This window comes from Leopardus geoffroyi, chromosome A1 (genome assembly GCF_018350155.1).
Source record: "Leopardus geoffroyi isolate Oge1 chromosome A1, O.geoffroyi_Oge1_pat1.0, whole genome shotgun sequence".
NCBI lineage: Eukaryota > Metazoa > Chordata > Mammalia > Carnivora > Felidae > Leopardus > Leopardus geoffroyi.
Genome location: NC_059326.1, coordinates 78,836,702 through 78,854,146, shown reverse-complemented (window position 1 = coordinate 78,854,146; position 17,445 = coordinate 78,836,702). Strand labels below are relative to the sequence as shown.

The 17,445-nt window shown below is 40.7% G+C and overlaps 1 protein-coding gene across 3 annotated transcripts in view; it reads right to left on the bottom strand.

Annotated features, from left to right (window-relative positions):
* The window catches only part of MYO16 (myosin XVI), a 607,799-nt gene that overhangs the window by 344,195 nt on the left and 246,159 nt on the right, over nt 1-17,445 (bottom strand). For all 3 annotated transcript variants that reach the window (XM_045481946.1, XM_045481930.1, XM_045481937.1), the window contains exons 7-8: nt 12,734-12,859; nt 95-170 (exon numbers count right to left, since the gene is read on the bottom strand). In XM_045481946.1, the coding sequence (XP_045337902.1) occupies nt 95-170; nt 12,734-12,859 (202 nt within the window). The remainder of the gene's footprint in view (nt 1-94; nt 171-12,733; nt 12,860-17,445) is intronic.

Genomic DNA, 17,445 nt, shown 5'->3' with positions numbered 1-17,445 from the left:
GGAGAGGCTGACTCTGGTGATGGTGGATGAACAACTCTGGTAGGAAAGGAAGGAGACAGTAACTGCCGGTGGTCCCAGGATGCTGATCACCTACCTGAGGCCTTCTCTTCATTGCAGTTCAGAAGGTTTGGATTCGCCTGATGCATCAGAAGAAGTTTCACCAGGTTTGTCTGAAACATTAAAGATCACGGAAATAAGAAACAGTGTGCTGGATACTGAGGATTCGTGAGTAGGTGCTACGCAGTCCTGGCCTCCAGGGCACTTAGAGTCTGGTGGTGTGAGAAGGTATAAATATATCCTACGCTAAACGTTTCTTACCCCCTCCACTGCCAGTTTTTTTTCCGTTTCTTATACAAAAAAGTGACAGACACTCCAACAAAAAATTACCTATCAAATGAGGTATAAATCGCTGAGGCTTTGAAAAGGCTCACTTAATGCCTTTCAGGTTTATTTTAGGGCATCTTTTGGGAGGAATCGCATATTCTACGTTTTAAGTCTTTGTTTTAATTTAGCAACTCTAAATTAAAGTCTCCCCAGTATGGCCTAATCACGGCAGCCCCACAGGTAATATGAACTAAAGTCACGTGGGAAGATAGGGAAACTTACTCCCAGGCTTTAAGAAGAAAACAACTTGATGAGAAATTAATCTATGTTTTAAATCTTATTATAAAATAGAAATTCAAAGAATACATATAATGTACATGTATCACTGACAGGGGGGAAATGAAATAATTTCCAGCGGGTCCAACTTTTTAAAATGGGTCATTCATGGTATCTTTCTGTGTTTCTTCCCCAAATTATCCCTATTTCCTGGAGTTGACCACTGTCGTGAATTTTGGGCTATTGCTATGTTTTCCTTATAGGTTTAACCCCTACGTACAGAAGTATGTCCAAACTACATACTGCCCGGTTGTATCTGTTTGTGACATTTATAGAAGTGAAATCCTAGTGTCTATATTCATAGATGCCCTGCTCTCGTGACTTAACACTGCGTTTTGGAGAATCACCAGAGGCAATGGATGTGAACAAGATTTTTCCATTTTCTTGGCTGCATGTAACTGCACTGTACAAATGTATCACGGTTGGTCTGCCCTCCTCAGTGGACATTCAAGTCATTTGCGGTCACTTACTTTCACAAATAATGTTGCTACAGATACTCTCATTTATTTCTCTTCGGACACAGGTGCAAGGATCTCTTCTGGATACAGCACTTTAGGGGACAGAAATTGCAAGGCAAAGGCCTGGACATCATCAAAATGGTCAGAGAGCTCCAATTTTTTTTTTTTTTTTTTTTTTTTTTTGCCGAGAGCTCAAATTTACACTCCCATCCCCAACAAGAGTTCCTGTTGCTCCATATTCTATGTAATAATTTTGTAATTGTACATCTACATATTGCTAGATTCACATGCTCTCCAACACTTGTTTTTGTCTTTTTTTTAAGCTTAGCTATCATACTGGGAATGAAGTCCTATTTTGGTCTAGTTTTACGGATTTCCATGACAGCGAAGGACACTGAACACCTTTTCATGCGTTTAGTAGCCAATCTTAGATTTTCTTTTGTGGAGTGTCTATTCAAGACTTTTTCACCCACTTATTACTGGAGTGTTTGTCTTTTTATTAGTGATCTGTGTTCTTTGTACGTTCTAGATACACTTGTCAGATATGCATATCCCAAATATTTCCTCCCATTCTATGGCTCGCCTATTCATATTCTTGAAAATGTTTTTTTTTTAAGAACTGAAGGTTATTTTCACTTTGTTTTGCTTTTGTTAAAGTGCAACATCTCTACTTTTTCTCTCTAGAGGTTAGCACTCTTTATGTTCAATAGCTCTTTGCCTAATTGAAGGTCATGACAATATCATGCTATATTTTCTTCTAAAGGCTCTATCATTTTAATGTTTATACTTATGGACCACCTCAAGTGAGTTTTCACAAATGGCACATAAAAGCTCAAATTTACTTTTGGTCCAGCACAAATGTGTTGTTTTTCAGCCATATTTCTTAAAAAACAAAACAAAAAACAAAACAAACAAAAAAACCTTTTTTTCCTCTCATACTGAATTGCTTTGCTACCTTTGTAGAAAATTAATGGAATACATCTGTCCCTGCCCACTTTTGGACTCTGGTCTATGTTTCATTGATCTATTTGTCTGCCCTTATCTCATTCCCTAACTACCTTGATTAGTGTAGCTTTATAGCCAGTATTGAAATCACATAAGTGAAAGACTTACAGTGAGTCTTGAAAAAAATCTGTCATTTTCTTACTTTTTAAGATAAGTTTGTCCATGTGGGTACTTTGTGTCGCCATACAAATTTTAGAATGAACTTTTCAATTTCTAAAAGAAAGGGTTTAGGATTTTGATGGGAATGGCTTTAAATAGATACTGTATTAATTTTCTATGGCTGTTAAAAATATCACAAATGTAGTGCTTTAAACAAAAAGAAATTATCTTACAATTCAGCAGCCTGACACACGTCTCACAAGGTTGAAATAAGGGTATTGGCAACAGGATGTTCCCTCGTGGCTCTCGGGGAAGATCTGTTTCTCGACTTTTACAGCCTCTACAGGCAACTCATTCCTTCCCTCACCTTTGAACCTGCATCTCTCTGACCATCTTTGCAGAGCCACACCTCTCGCAGACCCTCAGCCAGGAAGAAATGCTTCTCTGCTTTTAAGGACCCATCTGGGTAATCCCCGAAAATCTTTCCATCTCAAAATCCTTAATCAACCACAACTGCAAAGTTCTTCTGCCTTGCCAGGTAACAAATGTATTGACAGGAACTGGGTTATTAGGGTGTGGACATCTTTGGGGGATAATATTCAGCCTTCCACAGCTAGCGCAAAAATATTCACTGTCGCTACACATGAATGTGGCTTTGCCTCTCCATTTATTTAACTCTTTTCTCATTTCTCACTGCAGTGTTTCATCGTCGTCAGTGTAGAAATCTTCTGTTAAAATATTTTATTAAATATATTATATATTTTGTGTTTTCAATGCTGCTGTGAACAACTTGACGTATGCACTTAATGGTTCTAGTTTTTCCATTTTTTCCTGATTCCTTTGGCATTCTTACCTTCCTTTCTCCTTTCCCATCTGTGTCTTTTGTTTCCATTTCTTGCTTTATACTGATTTGAATGAGACTGGTTTTTCCAGTCTTGGGTTTTGCTTTTGTAACATGTGCTGTGATGTTCTCCCCACATGGGGAGCTTCACATCCAGGCACACTGAGGCATCTCCCCACCCACCAATGATAGCTCCTCTTAGCACTCTCATTAAAAAATTAATTAGATTTTAAATAGCCTGCTCATTGTTCACTTTCCCAAAGCCAACTCAAAAATCAGTGTTTGGTTTTCCAGGACACAAATTACATCAATAACATTTAAATTACGTTACAGTAGAGAGATTATATTTAGAAGTTTATTTTTACTTCCAAGTACACAGTTTACTAAAGAAAGAATCTCTTGAAATCTGAAAGATAGAATACATACAGCAGATGCCCAGGACATTAAAATATGTACAGAAGAGAGTTTGGTTATATTAAAGATCAGAGAGATTTGCTTGCGTTTAAACCAAATGGAAGGGGAGAAGGAAAAGAAAGACAAAGAGCAGGAGAGAGGGAAGGACAAAGGAAGAAAAGGAAGGAGAAAAGACAAAAGAAAAAGGGAAAAAATCCACAATTTAGCTAAGATTGCCTTTGGTTTCCACAAATCTGAAAAAATAGTTAATAAACCTAAAAGCTTTCATATCTCTGCAAAAACGTCAGACCATCACAGAGTCTAACAATTAACTTCACATTTCTAAATTCAATTCACGGTTTCCAGAACTCCAGAGAGAAACTTGCGCAATCTCTCAGCAAACCACTCCTCATCCCCAGCTTCAACTAGAACTGCAGAAAGCATTTAAGTAATCAAAGCAAAATGCTTCCTACATAAAAATCTGCAACAATAAAAGTAACTCCATTTTATTTCAGGCCCATAAAAATAAGCATCCGTGTGTGGAAGGAGGAAGCTTTTCTCATTCGGGAAATTCCTTTATTTTTTTAGAGATGGTATTTCCCATGCACTTCCAATTAGAAATCAGGGAAGCACATCACAGAACTAAATTAAACAGGCCAGTGCTAATTTCAATTACTCTCCTCCAAAACATTTGTTTTATCCTCACAAAAGATCTTTAGGTAAATTGCTTCATGTGTGAATAGGTCGAGTATGCAACCCAGTAAGAATTCATCTACACTAGTACAAGACCGTTATAATCACCAAAGGCACCGGAGGATAAGGTGACTGTGCGTGTATTGGGGTGGGGGGTGGGGGTGAGTGTGTAAAAGGAGACCATAATGGCTAATAGAAAATACACATTTAAGCTGAAATTTAAATCCATCCAAGATTCACTGGATATGGACTTCATTCGTTGGAGAGTTGTCCTTCAGATTGGATGAATTTAGCAAAATTAATTGCTTGATGGTCATTTAAATTCCCTCTTTGAAGAGTCAAACAGTAGCAATCAGTGGCTATAGCTGGTTTCTGTCTGAGACGCTAAAAGGGATCCTTTCACAACCTAAGGAGAAGACACTGAAACCTTAAAGGTCCGGAACGCACAGTGTGTGCCTCCTACCTCACTGGTGTCTGCTCTACACTGTAATGAGCCATTGCCTCCCACTCAGAACCCCCTGGAGGATTTCAGATCCAACATACAAAACCAGCTAATAAATGGTTGCCCCCCGCCCCCCGCCATGTGTGGTCCCGCTACGATTTCACATGAAGCACAGATCCTGTGTCCGTCCTTCAGAACACAAGCTCTCCAACTGCTCCAGTTATCTGTGCATCCTTCCCAAGTGGGTCCCTTCTCCCCCCATGTGGCAGCCTCCTTGCCCCATGACCTTCCTGGTCCTGCTCCTCGATTAATGCCTATGCTACCCCACAGGTGTTGCCCATGCCATCTGCCCCTGGCTGGACTCCCTTTGCCCGTGCGCTGTTTTCCTGGGGTGCCCATCACAGACGTGTGCGCCCGGTCCCTGCTGCCCCCAGGGCATCCCTCCCGCAGCCTGCTGCGCAGGTGCACGCACAGAGGGCTGGAAGGACAGGCACCTGCCACCCGAGGACCATTGCTGGCCCCCTCATTTGTGGGCAGAACTGCGCGTTCCAGGTCAGGCCTGTGCTGATGAGAAACATCGCTGTCTGCCCACCCCGTTGGCACGCATTAGGCATCGGAGGGCAGTGGGGACAGATGCAACCCGCCATGGTGACATGGTTCAGAGATACGGGTGCCACAGCCAATGCAGCCACTGAAGCATCATCTCCTCATGGTCTACCATGTCAGTAAGATAGAACCACTTAACAATCTCAGGAAAAGCAAAGAACATGAGAGGATGTACATGGTGGCATGTTCCAGAAACTGGAAGTGGTTGGGTATGGTCACCTGTTCCAACCTGGTGGGGGAGGATGGGGAATGAAGCCAGAGAACAAAGCGGACTCCCAGGCACAGGGGCTTGCAAAGTGCACTGTGGAGCGGTGTTTCCTGTCCGGGCACAGCAAAGGATGCTATGTGCTGACACTGGATGATACCTGCCTTGACAAGGCTTACATGTGCAGAAGGGGTGGGACAGTGCTGGTGGGCTGGTGGGTCAGGCCCCGAGTAAGGATACTGCTCCTGGACAGGGTGGGGGCAGTGGTTACATCTCACATAGCCTCACACCATTCCCAGATGGGAACTCATGGACTTGGGTTTATTAGGCACCGGAGAGGGGAGGAGGGGGGAGGAAGGATGATGCCCAGTTTTGTGGTCAATAAATGATGACCCATAGAGAGAGCAACTCATTGGGGCTGGAGAAAGGAGCTTATGATTCCCTTCCCATATGAGTGGAGGTGGAGGGCAAGTTGGTAGAGATTACCCAGTGGGCACTGGTCCGTGGGGGGTCTGCACAGTGAGAGGGAAACAAGGCAGTTTGGGGAGCCATAGACAGGTAGAGCACTGGGAGCTTCAGGTGAGGAGATTCCCTAAAGACGTATAAACATGTCTTTATATAGCCTGCACGGAGCACTGAGCCTGTCAATACTGAGTGCTCAGAGGGTTTGGGAGGAAAACCAGATAGTGACTTTATGTTTTCCTACAGCAAAGAAGAAATATCTGAAAAACAAACACAACAAAAACAAAACTCTCTGAGAATATCTTAATTCTTATGAACCTGGGGAAAAAAAATGTTTCTGGCAATACAAATGACTCCTTTGAACATCAATATACACAGGCTGTGTGATACAAAATACTTTGGAAGGGAAGGATATTTAGGATGTAGCATTTGTGCGGTTACTTTCTGATGATTTGCTGTAGCATCACCAATCCTACTGTGGGCACTAAAAATACATCAAGGCTAGAATCAAATTTTACTTTATGTACGACTCGTAAAAGAACTATAAAACCAAAAGACATCAGTCACATAAACGATTCAGTTCCCAGTTTTAGACAAGAACAAGCCATCTCTTTTTTTCTCACTGGAAAGTTCATATAAAGGGGAGTTTTAAAATATATATGCCATCCCAGGGGTGCCTGGATGGCTCAGTCAGTTAAGCATCCGACTTCGGCTCAGGTCGTGATCTCACACTCTGTGAGTTCGAGCCCCACAGCGGGCTCTGTGCTGACAGCTCGGAGCCTGGAGCCTGTTTCAGATTCTGTGTCTCCCTCTCTCTGACCCTCCCCTGTTCACATTCTTTCTCTGTCTCAAAAGGAAATAAACATTAAAAAATTTTTTTTTAAATATATCCCATCCCAGTATAAATTTCAATAAGAAAAACTGTTACAAATTATGAGTTACCTTCTCCATAAAGGTATTTATATTTGTAAGGTATTTATAAGAAAGTGAAAGTGCTATGAATGTCTCTAAAAATGCCATCAGTCTTTAAAAATGTTAGCATTTCTAAAGCTTTTTTCTTTTCCTGAATGGAGATATATTTACAGTAAATTCCTTTAGAGTTCTAAATCTCCCATACACATAACTTGATATTCAAATAAAACCTATTTCTAAAATATTATCTCCAAAATGAATATTAAGTGGTATTTTTACAGATGAACAAATTTTAACTATAATCCTCTATATTGTACGGTATTTTCTTGACAAAATAAAAAAAAAAAACACAATTTATCCAAAATCTATTAATGTAAATCTCTTAGTTGTTTTTTTTTGTTTTTTTTTTTTTTTGTTGTTGTTTTTTTTTTTTTTTTTGTCTAGTCTGAATCAAGGCACACATTTTGGTTTTGATATCATGCATTCTAACAGAAAAGCCCCCCTCTGCCTCTGAGTGTTAGTGCTTTGCTTCAAGTTCTTGGTTGATTGATCTGTCTTTCAATTCCTTGGGTTAGTCTGCTGGACACAGAGATAGCATGGAGGGCAAGCAAAAGTCTTCACTGCTTAGAGCTTACATTTGGGTGGAGACCCCACCTGGATAGGTATAAGGGAGCAAAATGGAAAAGCCACCTAGGATCTTTAGATCTATCCTTGGTGCTGAAATGTGTAAGGGTTTAGAAAATACTGAATTAAGCTAGAGAAGCTGAGGATAAATGTCACATTACTTTTTAAACCTGCCTCATTTGATGACTATAACTGGGCAATTCTGGAAACCTTTGTGTCGGATGTTTGTCTGTACAAATTTAGCAACTGAATCAATTGACTAGGACACACCCCAAATGCTGTCTCATGCATTTGCCTCTGCCATTCCCCAGAATCTCCTGAGCTACAGAAAAATCCCCGTTTTAACTGAGGTTGATGGTTGCCATTGATTGAAGACCTTGGGGCCAGACTCTATGGAAGAAAAATTAGTGAGGCTTGTTATGTTCACACAGCCAGTGAGTGGTTGAGCTGGGTTCAGAGCCAGGGAGGAGGCCATGGGAGTCCTCAGAACAAAACTGGCTTAATCGCTTGGATGGGAAGAATGAAATATAGGTGCTTGTGCAGTGAAGTGTCCAGGAAATACAGGCAAGAACAAAAAATATATACATCTTTTTTTAAAAGTTGGGGTCAAATATTTTTCAGCTGGTTTTGAAAGAATAAATTGAGCAATTGGAAACTGTTTCTCCATTCATTTATCACTAGTAAATGATGAGTGTTGGGAAAATCACTGGGGCACTGGAGAAGTAGGAATAAAAACATCAAGCTGAATTACTCTGCATCTTGCAAAGGAAAGGTAGCTTTGAATCATATTTCCCACATTAAGTGCATAACTGTTTCTCTAGGCTGAAAACAAAGACTCAGAAAACCCAAAGTTTGACAAATTGTTCAAATATGGCAGATAATGGGGTGAGAGTACTAATACCCATGAACTCTCCCTGCCTTATTCGCCAGCCATCCCGTTATCTTACAGCTTGTGTGTGACAGGAATCACTGGCAAGCTTTATGAAGGCAGCGGTAATTATGCCAGGCTCGTGTTTCTTAAATCACCAAGGCACACAAGGTATCATGCTATGTATCTTATACCGAACATATGTATATAGGTTAATCATTACTTTGTATATATGTTGATATATACCAAATGGTATATCTGTTAGCCATTATTTCTTTTTGTTAAAGGTAACTGTGTAAATTAACATTTAAAAGAATCTACTTTCAATTACTAAAACCAAATGCCAATCTGCTTACCACATAGCCAACCTGTTTTATCAGTTTAATATATTCACTAGTCTTGTATTAAGGTTATAGAAAACATGTCTTTCTCCATGATACAAATTTTATCTGACTCTTATCCTGTTTTTTACCACCTTATCATCAAATAAAGCTTAATTGTAGGCCCTTTAAAAATGTAGTTTCTTGGGGGGTGCCTAGGTGGCTCAGTCGGTTGGGTGTCCGACTTCAGCTCAGGTCATGATCTCACAGTCCGTGAGTTCGAGTTCCGCATCAGGCTCTGGGCTGACAGCTCAGAGCCTGGAGCCTGCTTTGGATTCTGTGTCTCCCTCTCTCTCTGCCCCTCCCCTGCTCATTCTCTGTCTCTCTCTCAAAAATAAGTAAGCACATTAAAAAATTTTTTAAAAAAAGGAGTTTCTTGGGCAGAACTTCCCCTCTCTGCAGTGGAGGGTTTCCCATGAACCCTGAAATGTCAGTTCCTTATTTTCATACAAACTCTTGGCCTCTGAAATTGCAGGCCCATAACTGAGAAAAGTATCAGGAGCTACATCTGATTGCCTGAGGGATACAATTTCTGAAAGCTACGCATTCTTTCTGCCTTAATCATATAGCTTCCAGGAAGTGGAACAGAAATGTCTAGATGTTCTTACCAAATAGATCTTGGAGTCAGAAATTGGTCACATTGAGACATACTCAACATGTAGAACCAAAGATCCCCACAGACACCTTATAATGGAAGTTATACAAATGCACCTTCATTTCTCTTCTGCCCACAGATGGGTTTCATGTGAAAACAATCATAAATTAACTTCTTCATCACTTTAAAACATACCAACTTAGGGGCACCTGGGTGGCTCAGTCGGTTAAGTGCTTGATGCCTGGTTTCAGCTCCGGTCGTGGTCTCACAGTTCCATGAATTCAAGCCCCACATCAGGCTTCCTGCGGACACTGTGGAGCCTGCCTGGGATTCTCTCTCTGTTTCTTTCTCTCTCACTGCCTCTCTCTCTCTCTCTCTCTCTCTCTCTCTCACTCAAAATCAATAAACTTTAAAAAAAGACTTCAAAAAAGATTTAAAAAAATACCAATTTAGCCTGGTTTCTTCCACATCCTCCCTGCCAATTACAATAACCCCTGGGAGGGGCGCCTGGGTGGCCCAGTCAGTTGAACATCCGACTCTTGATTTAGGCTCACATCATGATCTCACAATTCATGGGGGCTCCGTGCTGACAGTGTGGAGTATGCTTGGGATTGTCTCTCTCTCTCTCTCTCTCTAAGATAAATAAACATTAAAAAAATTTTAAAAAATAACCCCTGGAAATAACAAGCAACCCAGGAAGAGGTCTGAATAGGCAAGGAGACAGGGAAACTGGCTCAGGGCCTGCGGAAGGGAGGAATCCCAGGTAACCAAAGGCTAGCCCAGACCCAGTGTTTCCCAGCCCGACTTAGGGACAGAGAGGGGCCTGGGTAGATGCATCCCTCCCACATTCCAACTGTTCACTCCAGCAATAGCAGGTGAGTCCAGAACCATGATCTGCTAACATGTAGTGCCAGATCAAGCACTTTTTCTTCCAACCTGCTGAGACTCCCCTCCCCAACGAGAGGCAAACACAGCTGGGAGGGGGTGCCTGCAAGAGGGAGAACGCCCCAACAGGCCCCCAGTCCTGAAAGTCTTTTGTCCCTGTGGACATCCACCTACCTCACCCAGAGACATGGGGTAGCCCGGCTTGGGAAAACCTCTTCCACCCTTTGGGAGAATTAGAAGAACACCAGGGGCATCAGATAAGCCAAGTAGACTAAAATGACAACTCAAGGGTCTGAAAATGAAACTGGAACTGGAACCACAACCCACTCAAGTAGAACAGGCCTTGCAGGCTGAACTTAAACAGGCTGACTAAAACAGAAGATTTACGTAGGACCAAGATTCTCCTAACATAATAGCTGAAGTGTCCAAAATGCAATTAAAAACCCCTCACCACGCCAAGATCAGGACATCACAACTTGAAAGAGACAAGATGATGAATTGGCAACAAGAGCAAGGTGGATGGTATGGGAACCATCTGATGATGATGGCAAGGCAGCTCTCATAAGAATGCTTCAACAGGCAACTACAAATCCTCTTGAAACAAATTGAAGTCCATCAAAGACATGGAAGTTACAATGAAAAAAAAAGCCAAATGGAAATCACAGAACCAAGAAATACAATAACAAATAAAATACCCCAACTCCTACCAAATATTTCATTTGACCCACAATGAAGTAAAACAAAAAACACATACTGGGTTCTGATAAAAACGATTTAAATGTCCAATAACAGAAGAGGTGATGTAGTTAGTCCGAGGCATGTCTTTAAAAAAAAACTTGCTAATTGGGCACCTGGGTGGCTCAGTCAGCAAAGCATCTGACTCTTGATTTCAACACAGGTTTCCTGAGATTGAGCCCTGTGCCGACAGCAGGGAGCCTGCTTGGGATTCATTTTCTCTCTCTGTCTCTCTGCCGCTCCCCCACTTGCTTGCTCTCTAAATGAAGAAACTATTAATAAATAAATAAATAAATAAATAAATAAATAAACTTGTTAAATCTAGTCCTATTGCCCCAGAGTATGTTATCCAATAAAAGCAGTTGAAGGAAAACAATTTATTATTCCTTGAAATGATACCTGATCTAAATGCCCAATCAGAAAAGTTGAAAAATTGGGTAAAATGAAAGCCGTAATTAATTAAGTTGTGGTAGCATTCTGTTACATTTTACCAAGCTATCAATCCCTCACTTCTGGATTTAGCTCCTTCCAGAGGGATCCCTGACTACAATAAGCACGTTTTGATAATTCACTGATTACCATTTCTTCAGCTCAGAGCAACAGGTAGTGTTCTAGGAAATAGCACTTGCTTATATGTTTGCTTCTCTACGTTTTACTAAAGACAAAACCTCTCACCCAGCGTTTTCCAGTGTGCCGCGGTGCTAGAAATGAAGCACGGGTGTATTCATGGTGTACTGAGGTTATTGATCCCCCAGTGCTCCTATGATCTACAGGGGGAACTAGGGGACCTGGGGCCCCTGGGCCCAATGGCTTCACCATCTACAGCCTCGGGTCCCTTAATCTATCCATTTATTTACACAAACATTCACTTGCTAAAAGCACAGTTTGAGGTACTTAATAAATAGCCTGTTAGAAATATTTATTGAATGAATGAACCTTTTCATACAGGAAATGTTGTCAAAGCAAATGATGTTTTCGTTAATTTGAAAGACTTTCCCTAAGCAATGTGCTTTTTCTAAAATGATTGAAATGCAAATGTTTTCCATTATTTCAATAACTGCAGTACTCAAATTTTATGATCGCTATTTTTCATACCCTTTAGGATCTAAGAGACTCAACTTGGTATGAACTTAACTTAAGGGGTGTGACTGTCACCCTAGACCAATGTTTGGGAATCAACAAGTTTAACCTCAACTTCCCTATTTATGTAAAACTGAATTATCTTCCCAAAGAGTAGTACTCAGGCTTTCTCTAACACAAAATATGGCGTATTTTATAAATAGATTTTGATATTATTATGAACACTGCTGTCATATTCACCCACATAAGTCATTTAAAAGTCAGTTTGCTTCATGATATAATGGTACCTGGTGAGAAAGTAATTTGTGCACTAGTGACTCAGGTTGTATTAGCTGTAGCCAAAAATCAATTCAAAGAAAAAATATCTGATAGTCTTTCTTCATTCATTAAGATGAAATGTAATTTATATGAAAAATAAAAACCAAAATGTAAATTTGCTGTACTTCTAACTGTAGAGAACAAATAGAATTTTTAACGATTCATGAAACTGTGAGCTATTAAAAGGACTATGAAATGTTAAGAAAATAACAAGTCCACTCTATGCAAAATGTTTACAATCGTGCATCATTTATCCAACAGTTTTGACTACAACACGCAGAATCCCAAGAATGTATGCTTTATGTATCCTTCCAAAAGACGATGTTTTCTTTGAACCGTAAAACTATTCATTTCCTAATATGATGCCATTAAAAGTCACATACGTAGTACACAATTTGAAATACAACAATTAAATACGAAATGATACATTAATTATAGGTTTTTTTCAAAGTAATTTAGGAAATCACTTCACCTGGCCATACTTTGCTGCCAAATGGAGTGGGGTCCAGTACTGATTGTCTACTATATTGAGGTCCCCGCCATGTTCGAGGAGTAGAGACACCACTTCCTTGTAGCCACTGGCACACGCCATATGCAACTGCAATGAAGAAATATTTTGTTATGCCACTTTAAAAAAAAAAAAAGCAATGACATCAAAACAATTTATTCAGTGGCTTGAAGAGAACTAATAAAATACTAGATCCAAAATACCTTTTAAAAAAGAACATACATGCAGTTTTATTTACTTGATATCAGCGGACATCATCCTTCTTTGCAAAAAGGCTTACAGGTGAGTTATTTATTCTTCACCTTCTGATCCGGACAATGTGTGCTTTTTCATATAATTCCCATTTCCCCTTTCAGTGTCGCCTTCTACTATAATCTGAATACTTTTATTTTTTTTTATTACTTATTTTTGATAGAGACAGAGCACAAGTGGGGGAGGGGCAGAGAGAGAAGGAGACACAGAATCCGAGGCAGGCTTCAGGCTCCGAGCTCTCAGCACAGAGACCGACGCGGAGCTCAAAGTCACAAACCGTGAGATCATAACCTGAGCCGAAGTCGGACACCCAACCGACTGAGCCACCCAGGTGCCCCTGAATACTTTTAAATATAAAATACAATCATTGAACGCTTTAATACTTCCTGCCCATAAGTCACACTCGCTCTGAAATTCAACCCCTGTACTTGGTGTGACCAGAGGAGATTCGAAGATATAAACGACAATAGGAAATGTGATGGGATCATTTTAATGCTTATGAGCAGGTAAAAGGGGCGGGGACACCAGAAAGGATGAGTTAATCCTGACAGACCTTAAAATGATGATGCAGCTCTCACCTGAACGTGCTCCCCTTTTAGTTTCTGAAAGCAACCTGATTTAGAAATGAAGGCTCAGGAGCCACAACGAGGAGATCAGGGTTTGCAGAAGGATTCAAACTTCCAGATGCGGTAAGTCCTGTTTCCAATGCTGCAGGCTGTATTTATAAGCCAACTATCATCACACTCCAATTTATTCCTTTTTTTAAATTTTATAAATGTTTATTTATTTTTGAGAGAGAGAGAGCACGCAAGCAAGGGAGGGCAGAGAGAGAGGGAGATCTAAAGCGGGCTCCATGCTAACAGCCCAGACCCTGATGAGGGGCTTGAACCCATGAACTGGGAGATCATGCCCTGAGCCGAAGTTGGAATAAGGAACTGAACCACCCAGGCGCCCCCAATTCTTTGTTTAATGTTTACTTTTATTTTTGAGAGAGCATGAGCAAGGGAGGTGCAGAGAGAGAGAGAGTCAGAGGATCTGAAGCAGTCTCTAAGCTGTCATCACAGAGCCGGACACAGGGCTTGAACTCACAAACCGCGAGATCATGACCTCAGTCAAAGTCAGATGCTCAACTGACTTAAACTGGTTCTCAATTTAAATGAGGTTATTAAGTAACCACGTGACTGATTTCCTGAACGTGATATTAAGGAACTATGAGGAAAGGAAAAATAAAAGTAATATAAAAGTAGTAAAAACAATGAGTTCTTCCTGTTTTTGTAGCATGGGATTTTATAGCTGTTTTTATTACAAAGACAAAATTGCAATAAAGTCAACAGGACTTATTAAATACATGTACATATATATTGCAAAAACATTTGCTTTTCTACCTCTGGTCCTAGTTATGCTCTTTAATGTACAGTATGTAGTTATATGCTTATTTCTTGTACTTGACTGTACCAAAAGAGCAAACATATCCATCCAATTTAAAGCATGAACATTAAGAGCTCACATTTCACATCAATCTTCCCATACTTTATTATATATAGAACTTACCTCATTAATATTCTAGCAAACAGTCCCCCAAATAAAATATCCACAAGTATTTTAGAGAAACATAATTTTATATATTTGTTCTCCAAAAAATATCAATCTTTCACCTGCCCCTAAACTTATTCTACATTATTGAATAATCGGTTAATTCGAAGGTTACTCTGAACTATGTGCACTAAGATCCGGATCTCAGAAGGTTTTCATTTTTAATATAAAATGCACCAAGAACTATCCATTTGTTGGTCAGCACCTGATACTAACGATGTCAAGTTCACAGGATGAACTGCTTACGAGTAGATTTGCTTTCGACTCAGCAAAACTGGGTTCTGCCATATCAAACTCAGCCCAGCTCTCAGCCTGTCACGTCAGGCACTGCTCTCAAGGAAAAGACTAGAAGGAAAGTCTTGGCTCACTCGACAGAAACACTATCCAAAGCATAAGCTCCCAGTGACCTCTCTGGAGACAGACAAATTTAATCCTAGGCAATCGCAAAATGGAAGTAAAAATCCCTGACTTTGAATACTTTCACACCATCACAAGAGATAACAGAATTTTAAAAATTCATCATCGTAAAATATCAAGAGCTTAGAGCCTTTACCTCGATTCTCCTGGCAACCAAATTCTGAATCCATAAGCAAGCCTACAGACCCTACAGGGACACTCTCATCATTAAGTTAGAGTGTAAAAAATGGCTATTTTCTGAAGTGTAAAAAATGGTTATACCCCTACCTTGCCGCTATTGCTGGAAGCCATCAGGTGCCAAAATGTGAAAGTGTTTACCACTATGGCGTCTCAGAATACTCCTCTCCCGCTATTATATGGGGTCTTAGGAGAGACACAGAGGTGGTTGTTGTTTCGGTTGACAACTGGCAACAGCCTCTTGGCAGGACGACTGGAAAAGGACGACCTTGGAAAATTATGGCAAGTTGGAAATTACTCTTCTAACAGACTGCTCTTCAGGAAAGCACAGTGCGCCGTCACCTGGAGCATATAATCCGCCTGACCAATCCCTAATTAGCGGGCATTTCTGTATTTGCCACACTTCTGATCTTATACTAGATTGTTCGGTTGATAATCACTATGTTTGCATCTCTGACCATTTCCGTCTGACACATTCCCAGAAATAGAATTGGGATTCTAAAACAATGAACGTTTTTTCAAGTTATTTCTGTAGGCTGCCACACTGAGTTCCAGAATGTTGGTGCCAACTCACACCCCAACCAGGGCTGTAGGCAGGGACTCAGCTTTCTGTGTGCACAGACCCTGTGTGCATAGACCTGTGTGTGCATAGACCTGTGTGTGCACAGACCCTGTGTGCATAGACCTGTGTGTGCACAGACCTGTGGGTGCACAGACCTATGTGTACACAGCCCCTGTGTGCATAGACCTGTGGGTGTGCAGACCCCATGTACATAGACCTACGTATGCATAGACCTGTGTGTACATAGACCCTGTGTGCAGAGACCTGTGTGCAGACCCCGTGTACACAGGCCTGTGTGTGCATAGACCTGTGTGTGCACAGGCCCCATGTGTGCACAGTCCTTATGTGCATAGACCGTGTGCATAGACACGTGTGTGCACAGACCGTGTGTGCACAGACCTGTGTGTGCATAGACCCTGTGTGCATAGACCTGTGTGTGTGCAGACCCCGTGTACATAGGCCTGTGTGTGCACAGACCTGTGTGTGCACAGACCCTGTGTGCATAGACCTGTATGCGCATAGATCTGTGTGTGCACAGACCCCATGTGTGCACAGTCCCTATGTGCATAGACCGTGCGCATAGACCTGTGTGTGCATAGATTCTTACTTAGGTTTCTGATCTTTGCTGTTAATTTCTAAAACAACTATAAATAATTCCAGTGTACTCAACTTCTAACAATGGGTCTCTTTTAATATATTTACAGGATAGTTGTATTTCCTTTAGTGAGATGACTCTTACTTGTTTCACTACTGAGAGAGGGTCATCTTTTTCATTCATTTCTATGAACACTGCATATTTGATAAATATCAACACTTTGGAAGAGCCAGTGTAAGCATTATTCCTGGTTTATTATCTGCCTCTTAATTCTGCTCTTGTTTGATGCATAAATGTTCACTTTAATTTTTGTTGTAGTCAATGATATCAGGGTTTCCCTTTGTGTTTTCTCCCCCTATTTGTATAGCGGAAGGGATTCCACCACTTAGAATTAAGTCCTTTTTATTGCATAACATGGAAAATGGGCATCACTGTTGTCTCTCAGTCTTGTATTTGTGCACCTAATTTTTAAAAAGAAGCTGTGTGTGAAATTTGAAATATATGCCCACTGAATGTGGTCTTATTTAAGGTCTGTGACCTCTGCCGCCCTACATCGGGAAGGTCACTCTAAGGTTAATGCCAAATTTTGATGAACATGATGTTGGGAGTAAATAAAAATCAGTCTTGAGGAATAGCTATTCAAACACCTACAGAAATGAGTCCAGGTTTTGAACCAATAATTTCACATCTTCTCCTATTCTACTTTTATGTCAGAATATTAACAGAGGATTTTTCCTACCATAGTTTTGACTGAGTGTGGATATAATATATATGCTATCTCAAAGTAAGACCATATGTATATACATATATATATACACACACATATATATAAATATATATATATTTGAAAATAGTTGTCCAAAAACTGCCTAGATTACTTTTGACCTCGACCTCAAGAGATAAAAGGACAGCGTACATGTGGGTGTACCTGTGCTGGCGGGGTGGGGCCTGGGTTCCTTCTTAATTCACGTCAGGAGAGCCTGGCTATGGTGACCGCCCATGGAAGCCATGTGTCCTCAGCGGCACAGCGAAGACACTGTCACTTAGGTTTTCATTCCTGCCTAGAAAAAGTAAAGGGCA